Consider the following 18,235-nt stretch of genomic DNA (forward strand, 5'->3'; position numbering starts at 1 on the left):
GACATGTTCTAATTGTAAAGCAGATACAAAAAACAAAGGATGACAAAAAATAATGTTTTTTGATTGAAAAATTCATTTAGAAAATATACAACTAACACGAGATTTAAAAGACGACACAAAAATTTATCAAGGAATACGATTATTTTGCAAAAAAGACCAAGGTTTTTGCGACCCAACAACACGAACAATTGTTGTAACTATTGTTTGGTTCCACGAAGACACATGTACCACATTTCAAGTTGCAAGAATTCAAGCAAGAATGACAAAACTTCATCAGAAAAATTTTATTGAATGAATCCCTTATGATAAATGATAAAGTAAACCTTGATAAAATCCGACAAAACAGAAATCGTTATAACAATATCAATGGAATAGAAAATAAATTGACAGGTTTTCAAATTGACCCCAAAACAGAATTCGCTTGCAAATATAAAACTCCAATTTATAAAACACAGTACCCAGAAACTCTTGTCGAATACGAAAAAATTTTTGACATGAAAATAGGAAAATTAAAAAGTAACCCATATCCAATGTATCACAAAAAAAATGACGAAAACTCATACATCCCAGTAACATTTTTGAAAAACTCAGGAGGAAATACTAGTGGAAAACTTCGCCCACAAGGCAAAGGTAGTACACGTTTACAAGAACTATCACTCATGAACAATACGTATTTTGATGCAATTCACTATGACGTCCACTTAGACATGAAATTGGATTACGCAATAAGCAGAAATTTTAAGAAATGTCACTATCAGAATTAGAAACGCTTCATCCCTTATGTGAACTTGAATGAACACAAATTTTACAATCACTCGCGCTCGCAGTATTAAAAATACTTTACGCAGGATATTTATTATCAAGCATTAGATCAAGTTTTATAGATTACGAAGGAAGTATTTTATGGTATTACACATGTACAAAAAAAGTATCACTATTATATGTTTTTGAAGATAAAAGATGTTAAAAAAGAACCTCTATATTGTACGAAAATATAGTAGATTTTGTTGACACACTTTCTAGACGAAATATATTTTTGGGATGAAGGCGTCCCATGTGCATCTGAAAATAGCCACAATGTTGTACAGCTAATTCCAGATGAAGATAATTACTATCTTCTTGCACCATAACTTAGACCTATGCCACCACTAAAGAAATTTTTACCAGAAAGTATCAGAGCTATTGCTAGAAACCCAAATATAAATTTATAATCAATAGATAAATACTCCAGATTCGAAATACAACATCATATTCGCACACAACAATTTCAAGAACTCCTTCCAAATCTGGATACAATACAAAGACAATCCATAGAATAAAATTTAAGAAATCTTGCAGAAACCGCAGGATTTTCAGACATCTATGCACAAGACTACAGTGGATACTTCAAAGATATAAAAGGTTACATCTATTTAAGCGGTGAAAAAAACCGCCTACAAGATATTTCACCTATAAATAGTTTTAGTTTTGTAAACGTAAAAAACGAACATCTCGCTTTCTAGGATGGCCCTATTACATCTTTGAAAGAGTGACTATATTATACGCAATGTTTATTTTTTGTGGATTTCTCTTCTCATAATTGAAAGGAATCTATAACACACGCGCAATAGACACACAGGTAATCAAACAAGCAAATGTAGCACGCATAAAATTCATAAGATTTTTTGGTATATTTTCAACCTCAATCAACAAAATTTATTTAGACAAATAAGTAAATACAATTCATCACTTATTGCAAACCATTACCTCCTCCAATTGTTCCAAGCCACCATCCACAATTGAAGAAACCCGAGCCCACCGAATTATTAAAAGAAAGCATCCCAATACCCCAAAGCTTCCCAACCCCCGACCTCCTCGAATGTTTTCCGTTCACCACTCCACACAAACATTCATGAGTTTTTACAAACGTGCTTACCATACTTTCCACAATATACTTACTATAAGACCACTAACAACGATCAATGAACTTACGTTGTCGAATATAACCTGTTTCCCACACTTTTATGGGTATCAACATACCATTTCACTAACCCATTATCACTTCCATTATACAATAACCAGGAAGACAATGAATTATGTCAAACTCGGTTACACCACCTAACCACATCACTTCATGAAAAGCAATTCACAACCATAGGACTAACGCAAACATTAAAAAAGTTTGTTGCACAGAAAGCAAACAGATTCTCAATTAACCACTATGATCACGCTATTGCACGTTATATGGAAGATACATTTTTAGAAGACAACGAAAATACAAATCCCCAATTAACTGAGAAATTTTTCATAAAATCACAATATCAATTTTTCCTTAACTGCATGAAAAAAAATATGATAATACTATTTCCTCAGCACTTCGCGTCACCAAAGCCTACGATTTATCTGAATAAATTTAATCATTTCTCACTAATTTTCAATTTCCTCGCACCGAAAGAACTTGACTTACACTGTTCACATCAAATAATGTTACCCACTAAACAAACTCACACATACACTTATTATAAACTTACTCGACACCACTATATAATTAATACACCATAACAAAACTCACAACACCGATTCACATTTATTAACTCTAATTATACTTCACCATTCTTCCTGAACTTCACCTACTGTATAAAAGACACTAATATGCGAGGCATCATCCAAAACTACGACTCCATAAAACAAAAGTATTTTTTCTGCCCACTAACCAAATAATTTAACGTCGAAAAATCTCGCCCACTAATTGTCCCCAACGAATATATACAGCCCGTCGAAATCCAAATCTTAGAATTTTTTCATAACACTAAAAATAACCAAAGCTTTATAACCTAATTCAAAACACACTGCATGAAATCTCTAATTAGTGAAGAGCACAAGATCACCAGAGCACTCGAGCTTCTATGGCCTCTACGTCATCCGCTTGCTTGCTAAACTCTTAACATCATCCGACACAATTCACACTGTTTTTCCAAATTGATTTTTTGCCGACGATGACCCGTAGTAAGTACAACTAAATATTTTTAAATAATAAATTTCAAAAACAACTAACCATTCTTTATATATGTCTCAATTTTCTTTTTTAGATTTCACCACTTAATAATCTAAAAACAGATTTAAAAAATGAAAAAATGTAAACTCTAAAGCAGTAAAGTTTACCTTAAGGCAGCAGTAATTTCGAAAGTTTCAACCCCCATAGCAGTAAAATTAATAATTCTATGTAGTAATTTCATAAAAATTCACACATTCTTTCCACAATTGCACAGCTCGCCCATGACGAATTGTGTAAATAATGAATTTTAAGTTTTAATTTTCACTGATAACAACTCTAACTTGTTTTCACACGTTTCAAATCTTCCTTTAACCCGGTTGGAAAGAAATACATAATAAACTAAACCAACCAACGCACTAATGTCACGAAACCACAAACTAATAGCTTGACTAAGAAAGAAAATCCCGCGGTACCCAAACCAGATTAAAACCAGATTAAAACCGGATAAATTATTCTTTTAAAAACCACTTTCAAGTTTTACTAAAATAAAAGAAATTACAAAAAAGTCGAAAGACAAATTTTTTAGAAAAGGACACAAACAAAACAAAACAGAGAAAAACAAGAATTAAAAATGTAACAAAAGGTTGAACGAATAAAGAGACTCTGCACAAAAAGACCAAAAAAAAATGTAGCCCACTCCTGGCTTCACCAACGAGAGGGACGTCCTGAGCATGCTCTATAGCTGGCCTTACCCACCGCAATACAACCACGCTTTGTGACCCTCACTATTTTTTGCCGAGATTTGCTCTAGTGTGACCTAACTAAATTAAAACGTTTTTCGGATAAAAATAATAACAAATCATACCTAAAACTTAACTAACAAAAAGTAATTATATATGTAAAACATAAATACCATATGTAAAGATTTCTTAGAGCCCAAGAAACGAGCAGCAAAGGAGATGATAATCCAACTACACTCCACCTCTGGAAAGGGAAATCTATTCGATTTGATGCCAAAAGTTGTTACCTTTAAAGTTGTTACTTTTAAGTTTGGACTCAACATCGCAGCAAAGCAAAACCATTGAACCAGACCAATGGCCATCTCGATGTTGACTACACGTACCGATCCTAGTAACTTGGCACTTCACACGGAAAAGTCAAACTTCACCCTGCACGTAGTCTCGCTCTAAACTTAACAAAATCGATTCATCATTTCATCGATCAGAAGTCTTGACACAATCACCCAAGACCACCTCGACCAACGCGACCCATCTTGAAACACGAACGAAACAATTTTCCTCCGTCTAACAAAAACAACCACACTTCTCCTCTCTCCAAGAAGTCAATCCTCGCAACTTCTAAAAGAAACTACAAAACCCGTCCTTCTCTGCATTAAACAATTAAAAACTAAAAATTATTGATAAATTATTACTATGAAATATTACTAACTAACCAATCATATTCAATCTCTAACATTGACACTTAATTGTAATTGCTGAAACTGCTTGTAGTTTCAGCACCAGAACAATTTGAATAAAACTTTGAATACACTTGTTCTCCTTCTGGATAAACTCCAAGAACTAACTCGCATAAACCAGTATTCACTAGATCTATTGAGACGAGGAGTTATAACAGTAAGATTAAGATCGATATTAGACTAAGAAGTTGCACGAATCTATCCGGCCGAAAATAAGATAGCGTGACTAGCAGACGGTGTACCTTATCTGAAACTACTCTATGAGTATAACCAATAGGTCATAACTCATATTCCATTGTTTTTTAGACTTCTATTTTTCTGGAATGGTGCTACCCTGTGCAATCAACTCGCTGCTTATGTTCTGGATCTCGAAACTGTTTCACCGCCACCCACTTGCTTGTTTCCAAAATGTGAAGCCATATCTCCTTTTGTTGCAACATGATGAGAGTAGTGAATTGGCTGCTGCCCATCACAGTGATATCGAAGCTGATAGAAGACGACCCAGGAGACATTTGGAAATGGATAAAGTATCAGTGTCCAGGACAGTGAGTGACGGCGCTGCTACTTCTGCCGCCGCGAGATCTGGTGCTGCTGCTGATGCTGCTGTCGCGGCCGCTTCACCTGTTCTGGCAACTGCGTCTTTTGAGGCATCCTCGAGATCTTGTTTTCTCAATGCAGAGCAGCACGACCACGAGGAGAACATCAAATTGACACCAGATCACAACTTCAGTATCTGTCTTCGCCGCACCACGGAGACATCATCCACCCAATGCGTCGGCGACAAGGGAAATGAAGACAATCTACTGCGAAATAATGGTGCTGCTCGGTTTCTCAGTCCGACTAATGGCGACTATTCGTTTTCTCCGTGCCGAAGACACAGATCGGCGGACTGCAGGAGTGAGCACTCGGAGTTTCTGGGCACTAGCAATGCCAGCGGTCCTAAAATAGTCTCTTGCCGCAGCGTCAGTGTCGTTTCAAATGTGTCAGCTGCCGCGACCTATATGAATGATGCTTCAGTAATCAACTTGAGATTGAGGTCTCCATGCGATAACGCGGACTTCAGTTTAATCATTCCGGGTCACTACGACGGAATCCCGAATTGGGTGCTTCAGGTGCGCTGGTTTTCATATTCATGTAGCGCTTATCCGGAGTTAAGTGAGAATGGAAGTTGCAGCACTAAGTGTTTGATAGTTCATTTGGTTGTATAGCAAAGGTTTAAATTACGCTGACAGAACAAAAAAAAGGAATATTGTAGGCGCATTGCTGCCAAAGTAAGACGGCTTCAGAAAAAAGCGTGGGACATTCAGAGTTTGCAAAATGGGAAACCAATTTCTAGTCTTTTTGACAATATCATTTTAATCAAAAATAACGCGTTCTTCACTCCTTCGAGTAAAAAATTTGCCGCATCTTCAACCAGGAAGGGGCCGCCTAAATCGGCTAATTGGTATTTTCTGGCTTGCGGTTGCTACAAGTTTCATTAAATTCCCGGATAGATCTTGCAGAGAAAATCAGTACTGTTGCAGTACTGTTACAGTACTCGCCAGCGTCAATTTATCTCTGATCAGAGATAAATCAGCGATAAAAATCAGCACTGTTGCAGAGATAAATCAGCACTCTAACATCACTCTTACAGAGATAAACCAGCACTGTAACAGCACTGTTACAGAGATAAATCAGCACTGTAACAGCACTGTTACAGAGATAAATCAGCACTGTAACAGCACTGTTACAGAGATAAATCAGCACTGTAACAGCACTGTTACAGAGATAAATCAGCACTCTAACATCACTGTTACAGAGATAAATCAGCACTGTAACAGCACTGTTACAGAGATAAATCAGCACTGTAACAGCACTGTTACAGAGATAAATCAGCACTGTAACAGCACTGTTACAGAGATAAATCAGCACTGTAACATCACTGTTACAGAGATAAATCAGCACTGTAACAGCACTGTTACAGAGATAAATCAGCACTGTAACAGCACTGTTACAGAGATAAATCAGCACTGTAACAGCACTGTTACAGAGATAAATCAGCACTGTAACAGCACTGTTACAGAGATAAATCAGCACTGTAACAGCACTGTTACAGAGATAAATCAGCACTGTAACAGCACTGTTACAGAGATAAATCAGCACTGTAACATCACTGTTACAGAGATAAATCAGCACTGTAACATCACTGTTACAGAGATAAATCAGCACTGTAACATCACTGTTACAGAGATAAATCAGCACTCTAACATCACTGTTACAGAGATAAATCAGCACTCTAACATCACTGTTACAGAGATAAATCAGCACTCTAACATCACTGTTACAGAGATAAATCAGCACTGTAACAGCACTGTTACGGAGATAAATCAGCACTCTAACATCACTGTTACAGAGATAAATCAGCACTCTAACATCACTGTTACAGAGATAAATCAGCACTGTAACAGCACTGTTACAGAGATAAATCAGCACTGTAACAGCACTGTTACAGAGATAAATCAGCACTGTAACAGCACTGTTACAGAGATAAATCAGCACTGTAACATCACTGTTACAGAGATAAATCAGCACTGTAACAGCACTGTTACAGAGATAAATCAGCACTGTAACAGCACTGTTACAGAGATAAATCAGCACTGTAACAGCACTGTTACAGAGATAAATCAGCACTCTAACATCACTGTTACAGAGATAAATCAGCACTCTAACATCATTGTTACAGAGATAAATCAGCACTGTAACAGCACTGTTACAGAGATAAATCAGCACTGTAACAGCACTGTTACAGAGATAAATCAGCCTTCTAACATCACTGTTACAGAGATAAATCAGCACTCTAACATCACTGTTACAGAGATAAATCAGCACTCTAACATCACTGTTACAGAGATAAATCAGCACTGTAACAGCACTGTTACAGAGATAAATCAGCACTGTAACAGCACTGTTACAGAGATAAATCAGCACTGTAACATCACTGTTACAGAGATAAATCAGCACTCTAACATCACTGTTACAGAGATAAATCAGCACTCTAACATCACTGTTACAGAGATAAATCAGCACTGTAACAGCACTGTTACAGAGATAAATCAGCACTGTAACAGCACTGTTACAGAGATAAATCAGCACTGTAACAGCACTGTTACAGAGATAAATCAGCACTGTAACAGCACTGTTACAGAGATAAATCAGCACTGTAACAGCACTGTTACAGAGATAAATCAGCACTGTAACAGCACTGTTACAGAGATAAATCAGCACTGTAACATCACTGTTACAGAGATAAATCAGCACTGTAACAGCACTGTTACAGAGATAAATCAGCGCTGTAACAGCACTGTTACAGAGATAAATCAGCTCTGTAACAGCACTGTTACAGAGATAAATCAGCACTCTAACATCACTGTTACAGAGATAAATCAGCACTCTAACATCACTGTTACAGAGATAAATCAGCACTGTAACAGCACTGTTACAGAGATAAATCAGCACTGTAACAGCACTGTTACAGAGATAAATCAGCACTGTAACATCACTGTTACAGAGATAAATCAGCACTGTAACATCACTGTTACAGAGATAAATCAGCACTGTAACATCACTGTTACAGAGATAAATCAGCACTGTAACAGCACTGTTACAGAGATAAATCAGCACTGTAACAGCACTGTTACAGAGATAAATCAGCACTGTAACAGCACTGTTACAGAGATAAATCAGCACTGTAACAGCACTGTTACAGAGATAAATCAGCACCGTAACAGCACTGAAAAAATGCAAAAAAATAGCACTGAAAAAACGAAAGAAATTCTGATAAATCTCAAAAACAGCGCTAAAAAATTGCCAGGACAGCACTATAAGAATCAATTTAAAAATATTTGCCGTTTTTTTAAACCAAAAGTTACCCTTTCCCGGCTAATTTAGTTGCTCAAGCCTTCTGATTATCAAAGCTTACCCGGGTTGAAGTTGTATTGCAATTCAGAAAGGTATCATAGATCTTTCATTTTTTGCATCCATGTATCATTCATTATCGACTAGTATTTTTCCATCAAAGAAATTGTAATTCTAAAACTTCCGAAAACAACTTTTGCGTGGTTCGAAATTGTTTCACCTGTTTGTTGGTTCCTTTCTTCACTGTTACCCCTATAGGGCTGATGAATTGCTTGCCGCTTTTTTTCGCAAGGTTCATTTCACGGTTTTGATAGATAATTTGTAATTGTTTGTTCTAATTATTCCTTTAGGTGTGATAGAATTCTTCTTCCTTTTTCTTGTGCGGTCTCCAATTCACTCTTAAATTGTTTGACCACGGGATATTGTAAGCCAATTTGCGTAGTAAAGCTTAGTAATTTTCGATAAAGCAAGATACGTTTTTTGGGATCCGACTGCAATGGTTCTTCAAAGCTGAGGATCATATTTCTGTTTTTTGTTGTTGTTACATTTATACTATTTTTTATTTGATAACGATCTACTACGAAACGATGGCTTTTTTTGCCATCCACGATTAAGAATGGTGCCCTTGTAACTGTCCTTTGACCAGCCTCGATAGAAATTATAGGTCTACTTAGCTGTCTTTGTGCACATAATTTGCGGCTTGCCTTCGCTGTTCGAATCTCTATGCATTTGGGAGATCCAGACAAAGCCGTAATGAAGTACCTTGTCTTGGAGCGATAAAGTTTTCCGAGCGTCCCGAGTAGACGTTCAGAACTTTCCATGCCTCCCAAGTTCGTTTACAAAAAAACCTTACTTTGGCGTATGTATAGTTTATATTTTTTTAGTAACCGAGGCAATGAAATTTTGGCTCTTTTTCCTCCCCCCCCCCCCCCCCCCCCCCACCTCACTCAAACATGAACTTTATGGTCTAACAACTGGTTTTACAAGGTTAATTATGAAGACCAAATATGTTTGTCATGGCCTAATCAATCTGCATGTCGAAATTCACGTCAATTGGACAAAGCGAACAGTAACTTCAAATATAAAAATTTGCAGGTGGGGGGAAAGGAAAAAGAGCCGAAATTTTCATCAATTTTTCACAATTTTCACACTTAAACGTTTTTTTTTATAAAGTTTGATTTAATTTTAAACATGTTATATGAATTGATATTCATGCTTTAAGCAATGCCCATTTGAGGGACTGCATTCATAGCTGTTCATTAAAAAAAGATGTATTGAATAATTGAATTCCCAATATCTAACTTTTCGAATATTGAACGGATTTTTTTTTCATTCTTTCAATTTTATAATCTTAGAAACTGGCAAAGATTGTTATAAAACTTATCGGAGGATCGAGGGAACTGATTATTTCACCACGAAGCCAGCCGGGCGGAGTGTGTCTATTCTTTTGGCTTTGAAAATTGTTTAATCCCCCGCTGTTCTGAATTTTAAAGTAACTAAAGCAGGTGGAAGTATTATGAGTTCCTCCAGTTAAACAAAAGTTAAAATAAAAAATCAATAAAGTCCAAATGTCAGTCTAGTCTCCTGATCAAACGGAGGACAGGCGATTAAAAAAGAACTGAAGTCTAATAGCAGGTGCAGGGAAAACCAAACTAAATTGTTTCGTATGAGCCTGCCTGCATTTGTCGTTGACTCTAATTTCTTACGCTCAAACAGACGCCTAAAATTTGCTCATCTTTTTCTTTTTTCATCTTTTGAAAAGAATACAACTTAACACTCTTTTACTAAATTTCGCTTTTACTAGAGCCACTCAAAACTTAAACAAGTTTAAGTAATGCTATTTCTTAAGTTAAACTAAACAATCCGAAAAGAAACAGGAAGAGCAACCACCCGAGTGTCGGAGAAGATCTCAACGGACAGTGAGCATTAGACAGTGTACCCGGCAAGCATTGAACAACAAGTTCTACCCATCTTCTCTCTGCTACTTTCCAACAAATATAGTAAGAAATAAAAGCAATAAAATAAATATCCCCTCCTATTGTTAAAAGTTAGCAAAAGATGAACATTTGTGCATAACATTTAACCCTTTTTAATTAATCTTCCCCTTTTAATTTACCTGTTTTTATAAACATCATTCAACTCTAGGGCCAGATTGACTATGATCGATGATATAATTCAACCGAGCCTTGTAATGTTAGCTACTAATTGAAACAAAGTGATCTAACAATCGACCCCACTGTTTCTTGTTTCTTTTAGTAAGGTTTCGAATTTGCTCGAGGTATGTTTCGAGTTTAGGCTCGACCAGTTTTAAGAATACTGGTTTTCATTTTGAGTTGGAATTGTAGAAATTTTATCAGTTTTTGAAAAAAGTTTTTAAATACGTATTTTAATCGGTAGTACCCCCGGGACAATCGGTGTTTCGATCATGCTCGAGATACGCTTAAAATTTGTGCTCGACCGAAATCCCTGTCTCGACTTTTCTCTTTCGGTAGAGCACACATGTGCTGGATTGTGAAAATTGAAATATAAAGTGAGCACCTCGACCCTGGAGGTCATCAGCTATTTGCAATTCTGCCGCTATATCGGTGAGCCCATAGAAGCCTGTTTGGAATTGATACGCTCCGTTTCCTTGGCCTCAGTTATGCTGGCCTTACACACTGTTTTTTTGAATCATCCAGCTAGACTTTGAGATCAACGATTGAGAACTATGTTTGACGTCGTTTTTCTGTACTTTTTTGTGTGGTTTGGGCCACGTTGCCAAGAAAGAAAACGATGTTTAGTTTTTGATAAAAAATTTTGAAATTTTGGTTAAATTTTTAGAAAAATTGTTTGGAGTCAAGTGAATTTGCAAAAAGCAATTGGTTCTTCTAGTGTGTAATAATAGAACTGTTCTAGTTTCGTCGGTTCTCATCTCCGTTTGAACTTGCTCTTGAGTGTGAATTGGAATACGCGTCGTCCTATTCGTTGTACCGCTTTGAGTTGTAACAGGAGCCCTACAAGGTATGATTCGTGTTTGCATGTTTATACTTCATGCTCTTCGTAGACGTTGGTTCCTGTGAAAAATGAGAACTCTGTTTTAAAAATTTTCAAATCAATCAAAATTATGAGGTTTTTTCTTTTCTTCCCCATCAGAGTTATTTCATGATGCAAGTTTTAAGCTTTTTAAACCTCCAAAACATCAGGAAACTGATTAAGTTCCATGATTAATTCTGAAAATATAATTTCACGCACCGCGGGAACCTTTCCACTAAAATGAGAGAATCTCTATAAAACTTTTGTTTCGTGGTAAAACTTTGTGTTCAGATCAACCAATGTGTGACAAGAGATCTCCCTTTTAGAGTTATTGACACAAAATTAATTACCCATAAAGTATAATTCGAATATTGTTTTGGTTTGACAAAGTTTTGGCAAAATAAGCGGTTATATTCAATTATAATTAATTTTAAGGGTTTTTTGTATGAACTATAATCAATTTTAATCGATTATAAGAGATTTCAATGTTTTGGAAAATTTCACGATTATAATCAATTATAAATCCTTTAAACATCTAATTTTGGTAATTATAATCGATTACAATTAACCAAAAATCAACATAATAATCAGTTATAATCGGTTAGTTACGCCTAAACTTGGATGCGGGTAGTTCTTCGATTGTCCTATCCGCAACCTCATGATTCGAGTTACGATTATTTGTAACACTGCAAACTGGCTTTTCATTACTGGTGGCTAGTGCGGCGTTGCATTTAAACTTACTTCTAGACTTTGTGGCAGCGGCTTTCTCCCCCAAATGTTTGCCCTCTGCGGTTGTTCAACTCGATAACTGAAGCTGTTTGGACAGTCTTTTCTTTTGATCCAATCAGGACTATGATATTTCAGAGCGACGGTGTTTTTTAACCCAGTTCCTATGATCCCATGTGTGTATCCCAGTTCCTCGAGACGAGTTCCTATCTCAGATCAAGCGCGTGATAGGTGTCATCGTAAACCAACTGCCGTAAAATCATTGACTGGTGCCTCGTCGAGTTGCATGGAATTTGTGTCACTATCGTCCGTGAGCATGCTGCTGCTCTCTGGAATTAATCCTACTGCATGGGTATACTTCGCGTAAGCTATGAGATCCGTATCAAGTTTTTCGGCGTTTTCCGCGTTTCTTTCTGTTCTGTCTCCTCTTGGATCGGCAAGGCGACAACTCGTCAAAAGCGACAAAAGGTCGAAAGTGACAAACCGTAGGATTAAAAAAAGCGTTGATTAGAAGAGAGCGACTATTTCACCTAAGGAACATTTAGTATCGACAAATAAATTTGATCAGTAACATTTAGAATTCTAACAATGAAACAACAACACGTAATCTAGTAAAGTTATAAGATAATCCTTCAATTTGCTTTAAAATGTACTGTTTAGGTATTTTTTTCAGAAGTTCGATCAATCGAGATTGTTTTTTTTTCATATTTTGTTATTTTAGTATCAATCTCTTTACTTGAAATCGAGCAACTTTGTTGCCGGTCATGCTCTGATTTTTTTCGCATGAACTCAATAAACTTATGTATGGCCAGATAAGCGCAATTAATTTTACTTTGAAAGGCTCCATGCCAGCCTTCTACTGGATGTTTAGTCTTCTGTCGGCCATTCCTTGCGTTTTTGAATTGGGTCCACTAATTCTGAAAAAACTGACCAGCCCCCCACGGTCACGGTTGGTTGTCATAAAGATTCAACTTAAAATATTCAACTGTCCCAGTAAGATCAATCTGCAAGTGGGAGCCAGCCCATGTTCCTTAGTTTTGCGCCAGTTTGCTTGAGCGAAATGAAAAAGCACCCATTGAGTAGACCTCCCACAGAATTTTTATTGAAAGGCATTGATAGAAGTTTTTTCAAAATTCACCACAGTCTGCGATGACTCTAAAATTGAATAATTCTTTTCTTTCAGTTGTCAAATTCGTGAATAAATTGATCCTCGCTATTTTTGTTTGAAAAAGTAGACTAATGATACTCTTTGCTTGTTCACTACAGCATGAAAAGTGATAATACAGAGGAATAGCGATGAAGAGGCTTTATGTGTTCCATCAGCCTGCCATGCGCTGTTAAAATCTAACATTGTCAGGTTCTCGTCCATTCCGAAAAAAAAGAAGATATTAACCGTAGTCGTCAGGGCACGAAATTTCCCCAACAAAGGTGAGGGACAGTTCATGTGGGATTGGTATTACTTTTTGAGTCTTGGGGGCTGAAGCAAATTTTTTTTGCCGTCGAATTGTTCTTGCGTGAGACTTTCGTTTAGACAGTTTTACAACGTTCTCTTTGTTAATTTCCACTCTTTGTTCAAGGTAAAAAGACCGAGGTGGCTCAAGAGTGAGCTGAGATGAGATTTCACGTTTGACTTTGAAAAAATTGAAATGAACAACCTGACGGAAAAAATTCTTAATCCCACCACAAAATAACCCCTCGACTTCAAAAAATTAGTTTTTTAAACCCACCAACTTTAAATTTTCTAGAGGTCGCCCATTGCCCCCGGTAGAAACTCGCTCCAAACTGTCGCGCTGTTGAATGATTTTTGTTAGTTAACAAGACTGCTCGTATCAGTGCGAAGCCCTGAATGTTCCGACTGCCTTTTAAGGTTTATGGAGCAGTAATAACATTAAAAAATTAAACGTATGAAAAAATAAAGTGAAAAAAAATTTTTTTTTTTTTAAATTTGAAGTTTTTTATGAAAATCATCCCCCCACACGCCATACAAAGTATAAAAGGATAGATTTTGCTCCTTGTAACAAACCAATTATGGCGAATAAGCTTCTTTTGACCAATTTGGAACGATTTCTGAGACGGATTAAATCTCCGCTTACGCGTTAATAGCGCGAATTATATCGCGCGTTAATTGTCCCAAATTGGCCAAAATGGTAATCTTTAAACCCCCATAACTTTACGAAAAATGATCACAGGTGAAATATCTTTTGAAATTTGAGCTCAGGACAACAATACCTTTTGAATGATATAAAAAAATTCTGTCAAAAATGGCTAGTTAAAAAGTCGAAACTTGTCTGAAGAAAAAAAACCCACCCCGAGCACAAATATTCCGTTACTTTCGTATCGAAAGTCGGAACAATAAGACAAATTGAATTTTTTTTTTCGAAAATTTGAAGTTTTTGTGAAAATCATCCCCACGAGCCATAAAAAGTACAAAGGGATAAATTTCGCTCCTTGTAACAAATCAATTATGGCAAATAGGCTTCTTTCAACCAAATTGGAGCAATTTCTAAGACGGATTAACTCTCCGCTTACACTTTAATAGCGCGGAATATATCGCGCGTTAATTTCCCAAATTGGCCGAAATGGCAATCTTTGAGACCCCATAACTTTACAAAAAAAGATCACAGGTGAAATATCTTTTCAAATTTGAGCTCAAGACAACAATACCTTTCGAATGATATAAAAAAATTCCGTCAAAAATGGCTAGTTAAAAAGTCGAAATTTGTCTGAAGAAAAAAAAACCCACCCCGAGCACAAATATTTCGTTACTTTCGTATCGAAAGTCGGAACAATAACTTCGTGACTATGCTCGCAGTTTTTGTGTATGATCTCATCGTTGATAATATTTTCTGATGTTTAACAACGCTTTTTACTGCACCTCCCTGTGGTTCTATTTGTAACGTTATTGTGTTAGTTTTTATTGAACGTTTATCTATCAAGAACAAATTGCTCGTTCCCGCGCTGGCTTATGGTGATTTGCAGAGACATTTGACAAGACGCAATTATAAGATATTTGCGTAGCAATTCAAAAACCTAGGTATATTTGTACATAATTCGGTAGCGCTTTTTAGTCTCCTCAATTTTCGATCAAATGTATCAGAAATCTGGTATTTCAGCTGGTATTTAATCGCCTCAATTAAAAACTGCTAACTTTCTTCTAGTACGAATAGTCACCCACCGCGAATCGTTGCCTTTTCAAAAAAGTGTAATTTTTTGCTGTCGAACAATTGTAACTTTTGATAGTTGTCGCCTCACGCTTGGTTCTCATTCATATCGCCTTGTCTACTTACCTTATCAAAATGACCCGGTCCATTTGTTCTGTTTGAGAGCCCCGTTTTTTTTTGTAATGGTTCCGCTATTATGCTCGCTGCTGCCGATGATGCCTCTCCTTGCTTCTTTTTAAAAGTTTTCTAATCCTTTCTCTCTTCGTACTGCATAGACGAATGCATACGGTGGGATTCTTTATCTGCCAGCAGATAGCTCAGGATCTAATCACTGGTCATGTGTGCAGCGATTAGATCGGTATCATTTCAATGGGAAATTTAAAAAGTCTCCTCGACGACCACTAAGCATGTTGTGGAATAATGATTTTGCCATAGCGTTTCTATTTCAGCCTGATAAGTTTCTTGGTTGGACGAATATTCGGCACAGAGACTGTTCGGTACAGAGAATTCTCAACGATTTATCCGGAATTTTGTTAATGAATATTCCGGTTAGATTTAATAGGTGGACATGGGGAGGCCGGCCTAACAGCTGTTCGAACTGAATTATTATTTTTGGCAGAGAGTGAAAGAGACTTCAAAAATACCTAGAGCTCACTTGAGAAAAGTATAGGTTGGTTTTGAGTCAAACTGACATGGCCACATCGGAATTCATATCCACTACCAGATAGTTTAGTTTCATATTTAAACAAGACTGCTCGTATCAGGGCGAAGCCCTGAATGTTCCGACTGCCTTTTAAGGTTTTATGGAGCAGTAATAACATCAAAAAATTAAATGTAATAAAAATAAAATGAAATTTTTTTTTCTAAAATTTGAAATTTTTTAATGAAAATCATCCCCCCACACGCCATATAAAGTACAAAAAGAGAGATTTCGTTCCTTGTAACAAATCAATTATGGCAAAGAAGCTTCTTTCAACCAATTTAGAACGATTTTAAGACGGATTAACTCTCCGCTTACGCGTTAATAGCGCGAAATATATTGCGAGTTAATTGTCCCAAATTGGCCGAAATGGCAATCTTTAAACCCCCATAACTTTACGAAAAATTATCACAGGTGAAATATCTTTTCAAATTTGAGCTCAGGACAACAATAGCTTTCGAATGATGTAAAAAAAATTCCGTCAAAAATGGCTAGTTAAGAAGTCGAAATTTGTCTGAAGAAAAAAAAAACGCACCCCGAGCACAAATATTCCGTTACTTTCGTATCGAAAGTCGGAACAACAAGACTGCTCGTATCAGGGCGAAGCCCTGAATGTTCTGACTGTCTTTTAAGGTTTATGGAGCAGCAGTAATAACATAAAAACTTAAATGAAATAAAACAAAATGAAATTTTTTTTTCAAATTTGAAATTTTTTATGAAAATCATCCCCCCATACGCCATTTGAAGTACAAAAAGATAGATTTCATTCCTTGTAATAAATCAATTATGGCAAATAAGCTTCGTTCAACCAATTTGGAACGATTTGTAAGACGGATTAAATCTCCACTTACGCGTTAAGAGCGCCAATTATATCGCGCGTTAATTGTCCCAAATTGGTCAAAATGGCAATCTTTAAACCCTCATAACTTTACAAAAAACGATCACAGGTGAAATATCTTTTCAAATTTAAGCTCAGGACAACAATACTTTTCGAATGATATAAAAAAAATTCTTTCAAAAATGGCTAGTTAAAAAGTCGAAATTTGTCTGAAGAAAAAAAACCCACCCCGAGCACAAATATTACGTTTATTTCGTATCGAAAGTCGGAACAATTACAATAGCTAACATCAAGACTTCAACTCAACTAACTAGATAGCATAATGCAGAGATTGACTCTTCTAGTGTTTCAGGGTTCTTGAATAGATAGTAGCCTAATTGATAACGTGAGTGTCCTTTTCAGGTGACCCATACAGTCGTGGGTCTGTCAGCTCTACTGGAGACTCTGCTGTCTCAGCCGACAGCTACCCTGGATGTGGGCGCAAACATTGTGCTCTCTCTTCTAATGCCAACTCTCTTCACCTCCTTCACTCTCATCCGCCTAAGGAGACATTTCACCTCAAATACGCAGCCGGACTGCTGGCCAGCTGTGGATGGAAATGAAGACCAGAACCGGCAGACTCAAGGCTGCCCCCTATCCTCATCCTCCTCCTCCTCCTCCTCGACCAATAATTTATCTGTTCTGGCAGTTCTGCTTGCCTATCTAGGTAACTGCATCATGTGCTCACTGGCAGCCGTGGCCTCCAAACATCTGAATACCTGGTCCAATTTCCTCCATTCATACATTGCAATGGGCATCGAAAGTGCTGTAATCATGGAATGATTTGCCACTGTTTTTATCAGTATCCGCATCCAAGTTCGGGCTTAAGTAACAGACTATATTTGATGATAATGAACAGTTTTCCAAAAAAAATGATTTCAATTACCAACTTAAGCTCTTAAAGCATCTATAATCAATAACAACTGTGACATTTCCAAAGGAATAACTAGGATAGCCGGTTACTGTGCAAGTGGCCCAGAAATTTCTGACCACCTCCGCAGCAATTTTACAATAAAAACAAAAAACAAGAAAAAATTATTTTTTCGCCACAGAGGAGCTAACTGAAGCCTCTAAAATTTGCCTTCTTTTTAAGAAAGCCAAGTTTTTTAGCCTATACTGCTAAATTTTGTAGATAACAAACGTTGCTCGATTGCTTTGCTCGCTTGAAAATAGAAGAAAAATCAAAATATTCAAAACGGTTTTTCTCAACACTAAAAAAACTTTTTAGAATCTTTAAAAGTAATTAAAATAACGACTAAAAAAGCTTTTGTATGAAACATTACTCGACACTGTCCGATGATTATTCGTGGCATCTGATTTTGCAGGGAAAACAAAAAAGTTGTAAAAGAAAAAATCAAAACACCCGAATACAAAGTTCCTCCCCATTTTCATTGCCAGTCGAGATTTTTCACCT

The 18,235-nt window shown here is 36.6% G+C and overlaps 1 protein-coding gene across 1 annotated transcript in view; it reads left to right on the forward strand.

Annotated features, from left to right (window-relative positions):
• The window catches only part of LOC134856783 (uncharacterized), a 105,567-nt gene extending 87,591 nt beyond the window's left edge, over positions 1 to 17,976 (forward strand). The window contains exons 3-4 of the mRNA XM_063873058.1: positions 4,758 to 5,563; positions 17,185 to 17,976. Of these exons, the coding sequence (XP_063729128.1) occupies positions 4,758 to 5,563; positions 17,185 to 17,604 (1,226 nt within the window). The 3' untranslated portion in view covers positions 17,605 to 17,976. The remainder of the gene's footprint in view (positions 1 to 4,757; positions 5,564 to 17,184) is intronic.
• Positions 17,977 to 18,235: the final 259 nt, after the last annotated feature.

Source organism: Symsagittifera roscoffensis, chromosome 1 (genome assembly GCF_963678635.1).
Source record: "Symsagittifera roscoffensis chromosome 1, txSymRosc1.1, whole genome shotgun sequence".
NCBI classification, from domain to species: domain Eukaryota; kingdom Metazoa; phylum Xenacoelomorpha; order Acoela; family Convolutidae; genus Symsagittifera; species Symsagittifera roscoffensis.